The 18,602-nt window shown below is 41.4% G+C and overlaps 1 protein-coding gene across 4 annotated transcripts in view; it reads right to left on the bottom strand.

Moving 5' to 3' along the window:
• LOC126272753 (uncharacterized) overlaps positions 1-18,602 on the bottom strand; it is a 451,358-nt gene that overhangs the window by 17,340 nt on the left and 415,416 nt on the right. For all 4 annotated transcript variants that reach the window (XM_049975856.1, XM_049975857.1, XM_049975858.1 and 1 more), the window contains exons 3-5: positions 6,395-6,741; positions 3,191-3,385; positions 1,699-1,921 (exon numbers count right to left, since the gene is read on the bottom strand). In XM_049975856.1, coding sequence (XP_049831813.1) covers positions 1,699-1,921; positions 3,191-3,385; positions 6,395-6,741 — 765 coding nt within the window. The remainder of the gene's footprint in view (positions 1-1,698; positions 1,922-3,190; positions 3,386-6,394; positions 6,742-18,602) is intronic.

The following is an 18,602-nucleotide window of genomic DNA, read 5'->3' on the forward strand; positions in this document are numbered from 1 at the left end:
CATAATAAAATAAGAGAAATCAGAGCTTGCATCGAAAGATTGTTTTGTTTTCCCCATGCACTGTTTGAGACTGGAACAGTAGAGAAATAGTTGAAGGGGGTTCCATGAGCCCTTTACCAGGCATTTAATTCTGAAATGAAGAGTAATCATGTAGATGAAGATGTAGAACAAGAATCAGAATTGATATTTACCCATACACTATAAGACACTGTTATCACCAGTATCTTAATGCTTTAAAATCAACATGATAATTTTTTATGCTTGCACTAGTGATAAAGATAATATATACAACAAAAATAGATACAAGCATGATTATTTATGCCACAAAATTTACTTACTGAGTAGAATTAATTTTGTAACAGCTACTTTGTCAATTTGCTCCTGAATTCAGGATTCAGGTGTGAGACTTTTGGTGTCTGTAGGTAGATCAATGAAAACTTTCATTCCAGATTAGTACATACTGTTTCAACACACTATTTTGGCCATCATATGCTTTACAATAACGTGAAAAATTTTCAGTCTGGTTTGCAAAGAGTGTTAACAATAGTATTTTTTGTTAATGAATACTAACAAGTAACAACAATTGCCAACTTTATTTTTGGATTCGATTTTTATAATGCTTTCTAAAGCAGTTTTGTTGTTGGCTTTGTATAAACAACTGTACTAGAATTTTGTCCCATCAAGGAAATGCTCATTTTGGATAGTTTATCCCAATCAAAATTAATCTGAAGCCTGTGAAACTTTCCAAGCATTGTGTTGCTTCATTTTTAATAGTCATGAAATGATTATCTGAATTCAATTATTACTCAGCTTTCCTTGAAGATGATTCATGTGACTGGAACTACAAAAGACCAACAATGTGTTGTTGGGCTGTGAGCGATTAAAAGTGTATGAAACAGGTAATGTCATATTCGTATAAGAAGTAAAAGAATGGTGCATTTTGCAAGGGGAATAACTATGAGCAATCTGTGCCTAAAGTGGGTACTGTATTTGTTGAGTGCTGAGAGAAAGTGAATGCAGAACAGATTTCTCAACAATATCAGAAGAATTTTGAAACTGATCTAATGAAGTTTGTGCACTGATTCGTTGTTGAGGGTGTTACAAGGCATTCATCACTTCATGTTTGAAATGTGTCCAATCTGCTGGACTAATATGCAAAGAACACAAGTTCTTATGACACGAACTCTCATTTAAAATATCTTCTTGAAATCTCTCAAATAAATATTGAAAAATATGTATCAGTTTGAAAATGGTGGTGATCCACTGTGTAGAGCATTTTTTTCATTTACCAGTATTGCAATGGTTAGTGAAACTAAAGTATAACATGAATGGGTCACATTGTTTATCAACAGAGTTCTTTGAATATTTAGAGAACTTAATGGTTCAAATGGCTCTGAGCACTATGGGACTTAACATCGTGGTCATCAGTCCCCTAGAACTTAGAACTACTTAAACCTAACTAACCTAAGGACATCACACACATCCATGCCCGGACTGAACGCCTAGAACTGCTAGAGCACCGTGGCCGGCAGAGAGAACTTAATAATAAATTGGCAAAGCAAGAGCAAGTTAAAAATCATGAGCAGTTTTAGAGGGAAATCGTTTCAACATTTGAAACAGCAATCCATAACATATGACAATTAAATTCTTTTGAAATGCAGATATAAATGATATAAATGTAAGAGCTGTTTTAGTTACCATTTGCTACTGGTTGTGTAGGAGGATTTGTGAGAGAGACAGTACGACCAGCACGAAATCCTGATGGCTTATTCCTTTGCCTCCTTGGTTCTGGATCATCACAACCAGCAGCCAACAGATCATCACAGCTATTCCCCCTTCGTCGTACACGAGGAGAGCTAACTGTTGTCTCCTCTGTTAGCACAGCCAACTTACGACCAGCATTTGAAGCTGGTGCTGCAGGCTGCAACACAATATTTATTGGTGCAACAGGTTAATAAATCATTAAAGAGCGACTGAATTTATTGTAAATGCTGTCAGGTTGGTGTTGAGTAAATGAATGTATAGTTAATGGTGCACACAGTTTTCAGATGATGCTAATCCTAAATGATAGTGATTGCAGCAAGCCACAAGTAAGTACTGGGAAAATTATAGATGAAATTTACATTTATAGAATCTCTGCCGAAGTCCACTGTGGATCATTAACACAAACCAGGTTTCCTGTTGCAGAACTTCCCTTTTAAAATATTTTATTACACAATGAAAGATGATTGTGAAAGAAGTTACACTTCCAAACAGAAAACTTGTGTAGCTCAAATGTGTTATATTCATGTACATGCTTTTGTCATTTCTTAACTTCGACAGTGTGCCTGGGAAATTCCCACACCCTTCTTAATTTTGAATAGGGGAAATAGTTGTTTTATGGAACACACTGTTTGAATGCCAACAAAACTATTTGAAATTCAAACGATTTAGACTGATGTTTGTGGATGAACTGATAACAGGGACCAACAAGTTGCAGTGTGCTTGCTTTTTTGGGATAATTTGCAGATTCTTTGTGTCACCCAAGAGCTATTTTCTGGTGTATATGTGATATATCACAGTTCACATTGGAGGACTGTGATTTTCTAGTCTCAGAGAAATGACCGTTATGTGCAACAGATGAAACAGAACCCACTTCTTGTCCTGATAGGAGCTGGAATACTTTTACAATTTATGTTCAGGTGTTATGTTTTGAAGGGTATGGTTATAGAAATTGTGATCAGAATATGATACAAACCATGCTAATAACTCAATTTCAATGCAATGACTTATGGACATGTGGTTTCAGGAGAATGGAGCTTCAGTAGACTTTGCTTCTCATATACGTGGGTTCCTTCATGAACAATTTTGAGGTACTTAGATTAGGCATGTTTCATCAACATATCCAGCTCTGATTAAAGTAACTTTTAGAGTGATATTTCAGTGAGATGGGTGATAGGCATCAGCCAAGTGCAAACTAATTCTGGATTCCCTGTAATTGCTATGTTGTCTCTTCTGAAGACAGAGCACTGCGAACTGAGTCAGTTTACATGGGACATGGGGAATGATGGGTGAGTGAGAGGGTTAGCCATGTTACTCCCCATCACTGATATCAGTCAATCAGAAACTAATTTTATTTGAGCTATACTACAGTGAGTCAGATTATGTATTTAATTTGTAGCAGGCAGTTTTAAAGATCATAACTTCGTACCTGTGAAGGTGGAACAGGGCAGCCACCATTTGCCATTGCCTTGTGTTGCTGCAAGGTGGCTAGCAGGTCCTCACAACTCAATGTGCGGCCAGAGCCACCCGCAGCTGCCAAATAGTCCAACACCTGCTGCTCATCCAGCAAAAGAGCATTCAGCTGGTAAAGATCTGCCAATCCACGCCTACATTCTTCCTTAACCTGTATAATAAACAAACTTTATTATAACTTTAGAGTTTTGCGAGTTGAATACAATAAAAGCAAATCAATTCCAAAAAGAAGACCACAGTGTGTGTTTCATGGAAAGGAAAACTTACGAAAAAGAACTTGCTGTACGTGGAATTACTGAAGCCAGTAACATTGTTAAGTAAAGATGCCACCAATCAAGTAGTTGCCTTTAATATCAGAATACGTTAGTAAGCACGTTTCTTTGAAATTTTCCTTTTACTTAATTTAGGCCACCACAAGTCAGTTATGTACAGTTCAATACTCCATTTTTCACTATCATGTTAGCAACAACTACAACAATGCACCCACAATAATAATATCAAAACAAAGTGTATACATTATAATAAAAATGCTAATATATTTGGGAAGATGCAAAATTCATCTTGTACAGTGATGTCACCTGTGTTTATTTTTATCTGCCTATCTTAACTGTTGTTTCATTGCCTGTTGAAGGTATTGTTTCAACAACATGTAGCACTGCAGACTGTGGATTTATGAAATTATTTGATGCAGGTGACATTGCCTGGTCTCTCTCAAGGTAACAATTGAGAAAAACAATACAGGGTGTGTTGTGTACATAGTTCCGCGTAGTCAGCGCGTACACAACTTTCCCACTAGAGGGCGCCCCGCTAAGCAGAACAGCGCAGGCGCAGCGCTTGTCCATCTCCGCACTACGAGATGGCTTTGCCTTAGAGATGGACCAAATTCTGCTTCCGCCGATCCATGTATTAATATGTAATGCAGCCAATGAGATTGCAACTAATGTAGAACCTTTTCTTCTCACGGATCACACTGACGCAGTGATACCTGAACGCTCGAGGTATTATAACGAGTGTACAGACCTCCGATTAGTCAGTCTGTACCAGTCTGCCTTAGTCTGTACCAGTCTATAGTCAAGTTTCAGTCTCCATCTAAGAAGGTTATCATATTCCTGTACATAACCATGAAGATAAATGCATAGATACTTTGTCAGGTATCAGAGATATGTGAGAATAAGATTAACGTACCAAGACCAAAGGAACTTCAGATTGTCAATTGTAAATAGCATCCAGCATCAAGTTACGTAATGTTTATGCTTGATTAATTTTCACACACATTTATTAAAATAATAACAAGTTTTGTTTAAAGTTGGTCACCGTCAATCTGCTACTCCAAGTGTGCAAGTGGCATTTCTATCGTCTGACCTAACGGCAGAAGATAAACACGCCACGATAAGACCACAAGACATATTGCTGACACTTGCCTACTTCGTTAGAGCGACAAGTCAAATAATCTGATGGTGTGTGTACCGAAGGTCTTACAGTACGCACACCACAGGGTGTCTATAAATGAATATTGGGGGCTTTAACACTTTATAATATTTATTACATTAAACTTAGAGTTATAAATGATATCTCATATGGAAGATCAACTCAACCAGTTGTGTTTGGCACTAGTGCACATGTGCAGCACACATTGCTTCCACCTCAATCCTCTAGACAGTAGTAGTAGCGAAGATGGTGACTAGTAAACAGAAAGCGTTTTGTGTTTTGCAGTTTGCAAAGACCGAATCTGTAGTTACTGTGCAACGTGTGTTCCGGCTGAAATTGGAAGAAGATTCGCCAGAGAACTTCATTTTCCAGCAAGATTGTGTGCCACCTCACTGGCATAGTGAAGTACGCGATTGGTTGAGCTTCACTGTACCACAGTGCTGGATAGGCCACAAGGAGCCCAATGACAGGGCTTGCTTTGTGTATAAGAAATCATACAATCTCTGTTGATCTTTATTTTACAATTGCCATTACCAACTTTGGCCCATATAAAAAGGTACTTATCAGCATTTAATTTCTTCTTTTTTCTCATACTCAAAACAAAGGGCATGCTTGGAACAAGAGTACCGTAAGTCTGTTTAGCCAACAGTCCTGTAGTCTCAGAAATACTCCATGTCTTCCAAGTCAGAATGTTAGCATCAGGAAAAGCTTCACCAAGGATTGAGTGTGTGTGTCTCTGCTACCAGCAGACCTCCCTGAATTAAGAAACCAGATTGAAGCAACTGTTGCTACAATCACTGAAGACACACTTAACATTTGGGAAGAACTTGGCTATAGACTTTATGTGTGCTGTGTGACAAATGGTGCTCACATTTATAAGGTTCTTGGTAAAACTGCTCGAGTTGCTCTTTCATTTGACATATCATTTATAACTGTAAGTTTAATATAATAAATATTATAAAGCATTGAAACCCCGATATTGATTTATAAACGCCCTGTATATGTAGTAATATAGCAGTGAGCGCCCTCTTTAACTTGATGATGATGATGATGATGATGATTATGATGATGATGAAATGATTAGGACAACAGAGGCACCCAGTGCCCGGGAGAGAAAGTTTCCAACCCAGCCGGGAATCGAACCTGAGATCCAGTGATCCAAAGACAGCAATGCTAGCCACTAGACCACGAGCTGCAGACTTATGCAAATGGAGGAGCATAAATCAGTTTTTCAATTTGTCAGAGACACACAACAATGTTTATTACGTTAATTTACACCTTTGACAGATGTTCTTCACATGCGTGTAATACACACAACACAACATTTTACCTGTGTCCAGTAGCCACGATGCTCCGACTGTCACGATACGAGAAGCGACCTACGGGTGACAAAGGTGGCCTTCTTCCATTACATTAGTCAGCCTCTGAATACACATTGAAAACATCTGGATTCCTCGACCGTGCTGTTGACTTTGAGTAAGCCTCTGTCGTACATTTTCCACACTCTGACATCACAAACTTTTCACGGAGAAAGCTGACGTTCGAGTTAATGGCCTCGTGTTGGCAACTTAATTGTCGACCAGAAAACAATAGTGAACCGAGAACTGTGTACCGAAAAGTGCATTGCTACAACGGAAAGTGAATTTTTGAGCTAGTGATCGGCTTTCAGTCCTGGGAGGAGCACACTCCAGCTTGCGACTATTGACACAGGAATGAGACGGGCAAAACGTACCCACTCGGCGTCCTTCCTCGAGTCGGCGGCGGCGGCAGGAGCCACCCGTTGCTGCTGCTGCTGCTTGGATCGCTCGTCGCGCACGAAGAGGCTGCGCAGCGACTCGACCCTGGAGATGCGGCGGCCGCTGCGGGCGGCAGACGCGGTGGCTGCGGGGTTGCCAGCCCCCACCCCCGCGGCCGGCGGCGGCGTGGCGGCCGCGGAGCCGGGGGCAGCGCCGGCGGCCGGCGCCTTGCCCGGGGACCAGTGGCGCCTGCGGCCGGGCGCCACCGCCAGCAGCTCCGACGAGTCGCTGCGCTTCAGCTGCTCCCACTTGCGGCCCACCTTCTTGCCCCACGTCGCCAGGCCTGCGCATCACCACAGATATCAGTCACCAGCCAAATTATTCACTACTGTTCTACTCGTAAACTTACACTACACCCCTAAAATAACCTAAACTGGTATTTCCCGAACGTGAACCCAGAGCACTTAATTCATTAAATAACAAATTACAAGCAGCAGGTATTTTCTGTGATTTGTCAAAGGCATTAGACTATGTGAACCACAACATCGTTTTAAATAAATTAGAATTCTATGGTGTCACGGGCAGTGTTGCAAAATGGCCCAAGTCATACCTCGCTAACAGGAAACGGAGGGTGTCAGTGCAAGGGACTAGTGAATTAAGTCGTCATCATCGGAATGGGAAGAATTACATGTGGTGTCCCACAAGGATCCATCTTAGGGCCATTGCTTTTTCTTGTGTACATTAATGATCTCTCATCAGTTACACTGCCAGAAGCAGAGTTCGTTTTGTTTGCAGATGACACACGTATTGCAATAAATATTATGTCGAGTGTAGTTCTAGAAAGATCTGCTAATGATATTTTCATGGATATTAATAAATGGTTTAAAGTTACTCACTGACATTAAACTTCGAAAAGACTCACTATATGCAATTCAGAACCTGTAAGAGCTTTCCACCCAGCAAATGCATAAAGTACGAAGAAGAGCAGATAGAAGAGGTTGACAGTCTTAAATTCCTGAGATTACAACTTGATAATAAATTCAGTTGGGAGGAGCACACCACAGAACTGCGAAACGCCTTAACAAATCTGTATTTGCAATTCGAGTGTTAGCAGATATAGGCGACATAAAAGTGAAAAAGCTTACATACTTTGCTTACTTTCATTCCATAATGTAATATGGTATAGTATTTTGGGGTAACTCTTCAAGTCAGACAAAAGTTTTCAGAGTCCAAAAGCGCGTAATACGTGTTATTTGTGGAGTAAATTCACGGACGTCCTGTAGAAACCAATTCAAAGAATTGGGTCTACTAACTACTGCCTCTCAGTATATTTACTCCTTAATGAAATTTGTCCTAAATAATATATCTCTTTTCCAACAAAGAGCTCAGTTCATACATACAATACGAGGAACAAAAATTATATGCACAAGGACTTAAAAACACTTACTTTACTTCAAAAACGGGCCCACTACTCAGGAACACTCATCTTCAATAATTTGCCAGCATACATAAAAAATTTAGTTACAAATAAAGGTCAGTTTAAAAGGAGCCTGAAAGACTTACTAGTGGCCAACTCCTCCTACTCCATTGACGAATCTTTTAATAGAAACAAATGATGTATTGTATATATTCATACTATTAGTATTGTTATTTCAGCTTTAAAGAAAATTGACATGTTCCACATCCACGAGGATCTCCTCAGCACAGATCTATGGAACGAAAAACTAATCTAATCTAATCCAAAGTGGTTCCCAACATAGGGATAATTACCTCCTGAGGTATAAAACGAAATTTTCGTAGGAGTAAAAAGCAAACGATTCCATTCTGTTTCAGCCACGGAATTAAATTATTTTCAAAATGTCATTACTATTATCACAATTTTGTAAATACCTTATATTGATTGTAGAAGTTATCAATAATTAATTTTTCTCAATTAACAGCATTATGCGGTGGATGTTACAGGTTCCTCACATAGTCTACTCACTACACACATATGTTGTGCTTTGTCCCGTACGTCACTGATGATAAAATAGACACATCTGATAAAAGTGAGACAAATGCTAAATAGCCCAAGAAAACGTGTTCTCCAAGTTGTAGGTAGCACCTTTGGTAGTCCAGAAATTGCTTCATTTCCCTCTTCGAAACATATAAATGAATTAATCACTGTCTTGTAATGTGTAATTTTGGACCCCCCATGAAAGTGATTTTTTGTTTGTTGGAAGGCCAATTAAAGCTTATTTTTTCTGGGATCCACTGCTTTGCTTTCCCCAGCATTCCAACTAATTCATTCTCCGAAATATGTGAATTCTTTTACTAGTTCTATCTTTTGTCTTTGAACTTTGAGGTACTTACATGAGTGCTTGATGTTTGTCAATATGTTAGTTTTTTCAAAGGAGATGAGAAGACCTATTTTAGCTGCTTCTTTCTTTAGTTCAAGGATTTGTTCCCGTGCTTCTTCCATTGTTTCAGCAAACAGGGCCATATCATTTGCAAAAGCAATCCAGTCTACTTTGAAGTTGTTCTTTTTGCAACCCAGTCTTACACCACTCTGGTGTTCCATTCTCTGACTACTTTCTCAAGTGCACAATTGAACAGCAACGGTGAGAGCACATCCCTTCTGACATTATACCGAGGACGCATGATCTTTTCTCCATCCCACCTGATGTCTCTTCAGTTTCTAGTGCAGCGGCCAGAGCTCGGGCCAGCAGATCTTCTTTTGTCTCTAGAGAAGTCTCGTAGCAAGGCAGACGTTAAGTGACATGAGGTGACCCCATTACATACCACGACAAGCAACTCTGAGACCTTTCTCTTTCCCTTAGCAGACGTAGACGCTTACATATTTAAATTGAAACCGTCGTAGAACGGAAATGGTACGTTTCTGGACATGGGTTCCTATTCAAAATATTATCTAATCATTCCCCTCTACAAGTTTCAGAACTTTGTAACGGGAATATTTGAATACCCTGTAAATCATATGTATATGAAAAGGAAAATGTAAGAAAGTATTTCATTAATTGAAACCGATAAAATCATTTCGCCTCGTTTTCGTATCAAGTTGGGTCTTATGAAAAGCCTTCTAGAAGCTACAGGTAAAGGATGTCGGGCCTTCAGTCACTGAAAGAAAATTCTCCTATATTTAATGAAGCAAAGCTGAAAGAAGGTATATTTGATGGGCCACAAATAACAAAATTGATGAAAGATCTAATTTTTGATACCAAACTCGTAAATACCGAATTAGCTGCTTGGTCCTCTTTCAAAGCAGTCCTTAAGGCTTCTTGGGCAGCAGAAGAGACGATAACTGAGTTTGCATTGTGAATAATCAGCTAGACAGTTAGTTACAAGACACGGTGTGTGGAATGTGGCTTAAAATTCATTTTTTTACATTCACACCATGATTTATTTCCAAAAAGTTTGGGAGCTGTAAGCGATGAGCAGTGTGAGCATTTTCACAAAGACATCCGTATAAGGAAACGCTGTTACCAAGGTCACTGAACCTTTGATGACGGTCGACCAATGCCGCGGTCTTGTTAAGACGTCTGCGAAAACGGCAGATAAAAGTAGAGCGTCGTTATCACAGTTTCAGAATGCCAAAGTAGATAAAGTTGAAAATATGCTGACAATTTATACATATTAAACAGAGCGTTCTGAAGTCCTGAATACGTACTTCCGTTTTTTTTTTTTTTTATTTGATTCTGTCAGTGTTCGCCAGTACTGTTTTGTATTCTGGTGTGTATCTAGGAAATGTGACGTTACAGAGAAAAACTGATTTTCCCAGTGAATTCAGCCCAACAATATTAGGTTATTACTACTCGTTACAAACCAGATGCAAAGAATTTTGAATTTGTTCACTAATGTAATTAATAGTATGACATCTACCAAACGTGTTACGCGTTATTGTTCGTGAAAAAATAGGTAAGTAATGTGGACACGATATATAGTTTGTGCGCCTCAGGAACATTAAGCACAATATTAATTAACAATATTCTCGTACTGATGGTCTGGAGCTATATATACGCCTCAAAAGCTAAATGAATGAATTTAAGAAACTCAATAATTCTTATGAAAGTAATTATTTTCGATTTACAATTTAATCATGACAATCACGCTAAAGAATAGCGCATCTCTTGCATATGCACTTCACTTGAACACTGCCAGTTTTAAAATCCAAAGAAAAGAGTGAACAACAGTGTTAATAATGAAATAGCGCTCCGCTACTCCTTTACTGACACACTCATTCGTATCATTCATTTACAATTCATTTGTGAATCAACATAAAAGTGATCAAAGCAAGGAAATCTCCAGCATAAACTACACGCTAGAAGCCGCGCAGTTTTACATAATGAACAAAGCACGTCATCTATGCCACAGAAGTATTTCACAAACCCCTTACTAACTCACTGCACTCCACTTTACATGCTGGCATTGGGTGGCTACAGTGCGGCCGAGCAAGCGACAAACGAACGGTGGGAACGAAACTTAAAAGCTATACATTCATACGGTCACAGCTGCGTACTATCACAATTCTAGCCCAAATTTTCTCGCGGGATCGATTGCTGGGGCTGATATCTTGTGTGCTTTTTCACCCCGACAGTTGAGGTTGAGTTACTGATTCCCCTTGCAAGAGCCGTCAAGTGCATTTTCTCTTACGTTTCGGCGGATGCTTGCAATTTCGTTTTTTCTGTTAGTCGACTGGTCATCATTTCTTTCACGCGATGTCCAGTGTCGTCGGAAAGTAACGGTTACTTCCCGCCATAAAATTATTTTTAAAGCGGAATCCCCGTGTCGGTACGATAGAACGGCCCCAAATTAGTCTAGTGCGATATTCTTTTTAGAAGTATGTATTAAAAATTAAAAAGAACAGTAAACCGCAGAAGAATAACTAGTACTGCAGCAACGACAGCACCGCACTAGTCCATGCTGACTGCTACTGCCAAGTATACAGTGCCACTCAGTCACTGACTCAGTTCTGATTATTCTTGGAATTTTACTGTTCTTGTTAATGCATGTCGATAAAATGAACAGAGCATTAGATTAATTTTGAACCTCTCTATCGAACCGGACGTAATATTCCGCTTTAAAAATCTTTTTTTTTTTTTTTTCACGGGAAACAAACGGACGCTTGCCATCGAGGCTGGGCGTCGCATGAAAGACGAGATGAGCACCACTTGTTTCGGCTGACTCCAGCTACACATTCCAGAAGTGAAATTGAAAATATCTGCTGAAGAAACAACAACAACAACAACAACAAATGCGTCTCACGACTATTAGGAGGGACATCCTGTACATTATAAAAACATACGTACATACATATGCATGTAGTTTCTCATAAACCAATGATTGATTTCAAATACACCTGGTACGCATAACACTTATTATCCGGAAAGAAGTACTCTGTGGGGTAAGAACCACCTCATATAAAGGAGACGGGAGTCGTTAGGAAGACGAAGTAGTGATACCTCAGGAAAAAGGTTGAGTACTTGGTGCAGGCAGTGTTGGGGAGTGCGTGGGAGAAAGGAATTTCTGTGAAAAAGATTAGCAAGAAATGAGGTGATGTGACGTGCATTGGTTGAGGTGGCAGGAGCATTCTGCTCCTTGACCATTTCTCCACGATTGTCACAGAGCAACAGTGAGAGGTGTTCTCTCACAATGTTAGCGTTAAACATGCACGGTTGAAACCTATTTCGCCCGAAACAGACGCTGTCACTTTGCCCAAATACGCACATAAAAAAAAGTTTTGCATTATCTCTGTTCCGAGGTTCCGGAACCTGTGCAGAAAGTTGGAATAGAGATCAACGTAAACATCATTTCCGCCCTTTTTATTGCTCATGAAAACCACACATTGCATGTTGTACCACCATAGAGAGAGACCTTCAGAGGTGGTGGTCCGGATTGCTGTACACACCGGTACCTCTAATACCCAGTAGCACGTCCTCTTGCACTGATGCATCCCTGTATTCGTCGTGGCATACTGTCCACAAGTTCATCAAGGCACTGTTGGTCCAGATTGTCCCACTCCTCAACGGCGATTCGGCGCACATCCCTCAGAGTGGTTGGTGGGCCACGTCGTCCATAAACAGTCCTTTCAATTATTCCAGGAATGTTCGATAGGGTTAATGTCTGGAGAACATGCTGGCCACTCTAGTCGAGCGATGTCGTTATCCTGAAGGACGTCATTCACAAGATGCGCACGATGGGGGCGCGAATTGTCGTCCATGAAGACGAATACCTCGCCAATATGCTGCCGATGTGGTTGCATTATCGATCTGAGGATGGCATTCACGTTTCGTACAGCCGTTACTGCGCCTTCCATGACCACCGGTGGCGAACGTCGGCCCCACATAATGCACCCCAAAACAGGAGGGAATCATCACCTTGCTGCACTCGCTGGACATGTGTCCAAGGCATTCAGCATGACCGGGCTGCCTCCAAACACGTCTCCGACGATTTTCTGGTTTAAGTCATATGCGACACTCATCGGTGAAGAGAACGTGATGCCAGTTCTGAGCATTCCATTCTATATGCTGTTGGGCCCATCTGTATCGCGCAGTATGATGTCATGGTTGCAAAGATGGACCTCGCCATGGACGTCGGGAGTGAAGTTGCGGATCATGCGGCCTATTGCACACAGTTTGAGTTGTAACAGGATGTCCTGTGGCTGCACGAAAAGCATTATTCAACATGGTGGCGTTGCTGTCAGGGTACCCCCGAGCCATAATCCATAGGTAGGGGTCTCACTGCAGTAATAGCTCTTGGGCGCCCTGAGCGAGGCAGGTTATCGACAGTTCCTGTCTCTCTGTATCTTCTCCATGTCCGAACAATATCGCTTTGGTTCATTCCGAGACGCCTGGACACTTCCCTTGTTGGAGCGCATCCTGGCACAAGGTAAGAACACGGACGCGACCGAACCGCGCTATTGACCGTCTAGGCATGGTTGAACTACAGAAAACACGAGCCGTGTACCTCCTTCCTTGTGGAAGGACTGGAACTGATCAGCTGTCGGACCCCTCCGTCTGATAGGCGCTGCTCATGCATGGTTGTTTACATCTTTGGGTGGGTTTAGTGACATCTCTGAACAGTCAAATGTACTGTGTCTATGATACAGTATCCACAGTCAACGTCTAACTTCAGGAGTTCTGGGAACCGGGGTGATGCAAAACTTTTTTTGATGTGTGAACTGTTTCTTGACTGATATGGCCGCTGGATGTTGTCTTCTCACTATCACCTGGCAGAACTCAATTGCACTCACCTGTGCCAGTACATAGTATACCGTGCGAGTGGGACTGCATTTAACGTTTTTTATGAAGTGAGACGTCAGAAGAGCTCTTTAAAGTAGTTGTACAACTGAAAACTATTTTAACAAATAAGAACATACTGTTTGAAATGTGTTGCATAAATTAAGAATAACAAATCTACCTAATATGACTTGCAACACTGTCTTATGCAAATTATTTCAAATTTTCGCCTAGTGTAAAATTACTGTTGTGTATGTGTGGCTAGGGGGAAGGGGAAGACTAGGAGGAGAGAAAAACAGTAAAAACCGGCAGCTGAGAACAGAGGAAAGACCGGTAACAGGAAAGGCCCGCAACTTGGAAGTGCAAGCAATGGATTAATATTAATACAGAAATCTTTCTGTACTGAGGGCTCTCCATAGGCAGCTTCTTACATACTCTAACTACGAGTTGACAAAGAAAATGAAATGCAAAGGGCATTTTTTAATGAAGCTGACAATGTGTTAATTGTCATAATACAATTACATTAATATTCCTATCTTATATTCTCCTAATACTCCACTTAATACTAAAGTACCGATCTATGAAGTTTTCAGAATTTTACAAAACATGAAGTCTCTTTAAAGGAAGGAGATAAAAATAAGAGCTATAGTATTCACCCAAAACAACAACAACCACCACCACCACCACCACCACCACCACCACCACCACCACCACCACCACCACCGCCGCCGCTCGTGTGTAGCTTCCAGACTGTATCGTCGTGATCCATGAAACTTTTTCCGTTGCTGTCTTTTCTTCAGAGGTGCTGCGGATTCCGCTGAGACTCGCTACTGGACCGGTAGGGCTTGTACACATGTGAACTTCTGTCCGCTTTTCACGGTACTGGTGTAGCAACGTTGAGCACCTCTGAAGATTTCCACCGCAGCTCTGGACGAAAATGTCATGAAAGATTCACTGCATTATCACATGGTAAGATAAACAACGCTGCTAACTTCTGCTTCAGCACTTCTGAAGGGAATTCTGGACACCGAGGTTACCAGCAGTGAATCCTAGCAGTTCGCGTTTGCTGTCCCTCACGAGTTCGCATCGTTTGTTTATCCGCGCAGAGCGTGGTGTGTGAGCCCTGAGCAGCCATCGGTGTGCTCAGCAGCCTTGGGGAACCCTTTCACCGACGCCATTTCGATGCGACCTACTAGCCAAGTGATCTTTCGCCAGATCCCGACGTACAATTACTCCTCGAGCCCAGCAGGGTTCTAACAACATAAACCGAGAAGAAATTTTACTTAAGCGCATTGTAAGCTTGAATGCTGCGTATACCTAGACCAGGGGCGTCAAACATGCGGGCCGGTTGCGGCCCAAGGAGGGAACGTCTGTCTCATGATCAGTTACAAAAAATAAATAAAAATGAAAAATCCGTCCACGTAAAATAATAATACTTTTTCAATCTGAAACTCTCGTCACACGATTTTGGTCTTTCATTGACCCAACCGTACTTTTTTTTCCCTTCCTTCCTCGGCCGTTATTGTGAAGTATATTACGTTTGGCACCACGAATACTCGTTTCTTCGAAAGTGTCCCATGTAGACACTGGGACACGGAACGGTAAGGCGTGGGAGCGGATGGGGTGGGGTGGGGTAGCGTTAAGCGAGGCGCTTGGCCTCTCTATAATCAGGGATGTACATTTCTTTTTCCTTCACAAAATTCTAGTGTATTTCTAGCGACACTTGTCTGTAGTCCTGTTGCACCACAGATTTAACGTTGGCGAGCGCGGTTACAAACACCTGTTGGTATGGCTGTACAATAAACTCTCAGACTGGGATTAAGTCGTAAGTCTGTTGAAAGCCGTTTCTCCAGGCCAATTTGAGGGCTGTTCGTGAGATTTCCGTAATTTATACAGGTAATGCTAGTTCTAGGGTACACTTTACTCAAAAATCCCAAAAGTGTAACTTTCGAAGCACATTTTGATTTGAAAATCTCTAACATTACGTAGGAGAAGGCATGAAAATATTGTAGTAAATCCATTAACACGGTTAGATGTGTGGTGCTGTAAGAAAACCAAGTGTTTCAGATAACATAAAAGTTAAATAAGTGTTTTTAATCTTTATTTTCTGTTTTTCTAGCTCGTGGGGTACTGATGTGGCGTTTTGCTGATTATATTTGTTGTAATCCAACAGGATTTAGTTATCAGTTCTTATTGTTTCTACAATGTACGGTTTTTAATTTTCAGTGTGAACTAAACATCCCTAGCACACGAAACAAACATTTTTGTTAGTAATTAATTTCAGGGATTTAAGTATGAGAAAGATGTGACTGCACATTGATGGGTCAAATAGGTAGCATGTAATAACAGAAATAGATGTGCTTTTTGAGGGGTGCCATCGCCATCTTGAAAATAACAGCGATTTATTGTTTGAGAATTTGCGAAAACCAAAACCGTGCTAGAATCGCAGTTTTGCTTTATTCACTAGCCAGTTTCGATCGTTCTGGTCATAGTCAGGTGCATCTGTCTCCCTAAATTTAATACGAGAATCAAATAAATTTATAGCCATGGCTGATGTCACATAATATAATAAACACGATGAAACTGTAATAAATACTCATGACCCGCGACGGAGGGCCGTCGGTAACACGACACTGCATCACGGGTTTGAGTGTTTATTACAATTTTATCCTGTTTTTTACTGTATTATGTTACGATAACAATCCTGGTTATAAATTTTATTTGCCTCTCTTATTACGTTTAAGGAGACAGATCAATCTGATTATCATAGCGATAGAAACCGGCCATTGAATGAAACAGAACTCGATCACAAAATATTTTCGTTTCCAGGCGTGCTTTGGATTTACTGATGAAATATGCTTACCATTAGGTGTCAAAATAATGTACCTACCTTTAAAACTTTGGGAGGGTAGGTGCTAAGTGTTTCATGTTGAGTAAGGTTTGTACGCTCCCTGGCACAGTTCTTGGGGCACAGCAGTCTCAAACGAACGAATCAGTTACATCCAATATGGCAGTAGTATCATCATGGCCCCTCTTGGATAAATTTCTGCGGATTCCTGTTTCTGGACATCCGAAGTTTTCTGCCTGATACTAGAAGGCTGCTTTTCAAATCACAAATGTACAAATATGTCGACCCTTGTAGCTCACCGTACCTTGGTCCAACACCTTCTCCAGCGGGTAGATTCGAATTGAAGCGCAATAACAGAAAGTCCGTAGATCAGCCATCTACCTTTGTCAATGCCTCTTCATTGGACTCAGTACGGTTTCCTAGTCACAAAACCGAGCGAGGTGGCCCAGTGGTTAGCACACTGGACTCGCATTCGGGAGGACGACGGTTCAATCCCGTCTCCGGCCATCCTGATTTAGGTTTTCTGTGATTTCCCTAAATCGCTTCAGGCAAATGCCGGGATGGTTCCTTTGAAAGGGCACGGCCGATTTCCTTCCCCACCCTCCCCTTACCCGAGGTTGCGCTCCGTCTCTAATGACCTCGTTGTCGAAGGGTCGTTAAACATCAATCTCCTCCTCCTCCTCCTCGTCACAAACCAAGTGCGATGGAGCAGTGGTAAGACTGGCCTTTCACTCAAGAAAATGGAATTTTATATTTACGTTCTGCAGTCCAGATTTAGTATTTGTGAGAGGGCTACTCTGAAAGGGCACGGTCTATTTCCTTCCATATTATTCCCCAACCCAGATGTCCCCAATGACCTTCACGCCAGTGGGACGTAAAACCTTCGAGTTAGTTCATTCGTTCGTTCGATTGATCGATCCTTACTTCCTTCCTTGATCACGGAAATTTGTGCAAGTGAGAAGTTTTCAAATATGGTGAATGTACCAACATCTTGTACTTTAAATCCTTAGGTTTGAGTTAAGCAGCCAGCTTCTTAATTATGGAGAACGAATCCGCTCACGTCCATAAACTCAGCATGGGTATAGAAAAAATATGTACGTAAGGGCTGTGCAGACTACCGCCTAGCAAAATACCGGGATAGAATCTATTAGTGCGTAAGAATTCTCGATCTCTCAGTCTATGTAAGCACAGCGGTCAACAAATTAGTCACCGGCGAAAGAAAGCAAGTTAATACCCGTGTAACTATCTCTAGCATTGATAATGGCCTCGACTTGGCGAGCAGGACATGCCACGAACTTTTTTAGGTATGCATAGCTAGCTGAAGCCCCAGAGCCACCAAGCTGCTGGGTTGTGATTACTACGTTTCACCCGATGTACAAAGAGTCAGACATTTTCTACTGGATTTGGTTCAGGTGGCTTAGCAGAGCAGTCGAGATGCTAGAAGTTGTCTGAGCGTTCGTTAAACCAGGAGCATATACGTGCAACTCTATGAGCACAGCTGTCGTCATTTTGGAAGATTAGATCCATAGCACACTCATCGTTAAGACCTAGAGCAAAAAGCAACACTTAGCCACCAAGAATGCTGAAACAACGTCCTGATTCATATTCAGGGCAACTCATTCCGCCACTTATTCGGATCACACTACTTGCCTCAAGTCAGCTGTTATCCAGGATCTGTTTAGTTTGGCCCACTGAAGACGTGTAGCTTCATGTGACGCTCTAAGCAAAGGTCTTTTGAGAGATACCGATGTCCATTGTACGTAGTTCCCTACGCAATATTCGTTCTGAAACTGGTTGACGCTGACGTAGGTTCATTGACTGGAGCAATTTCAGTCGGTTCTGAAACCAGCTATCATTGGCACGGTGTGACACGCTTCTCCTGTCGCTGTAGCTTAAGATCTTCCTACGTCCACTGGTCTTATGATGTGTAACGTGCCTGTCAATGATACAGCACTCCTTGACACACGCTGGACACTATGTTGATCAACAAGACCCATTCTGCCATTTTATCTTGTCTGTCCATCGACCAGTTTTACTCCACTGATTCCACACAAGTGTGACACACACACACACACACACACACACACACACACACACACACACACACACACACACACACACACA

The sequence above is a fragment of the Schistocerca gregaria genome, chromosome 5 (assembly GCF_023897955.1).
Source record: "Schistocerca gregaria isolate iqSchGreg1 chromosome 5, iqSchGreg1.2, whole genome shotgun sequence".
NCBI lineage: Eukaryota > Metazoa > Arthropoda > Insecta > Orthoptera > Acrididae > Schistocerca > Schistocerca gregaria.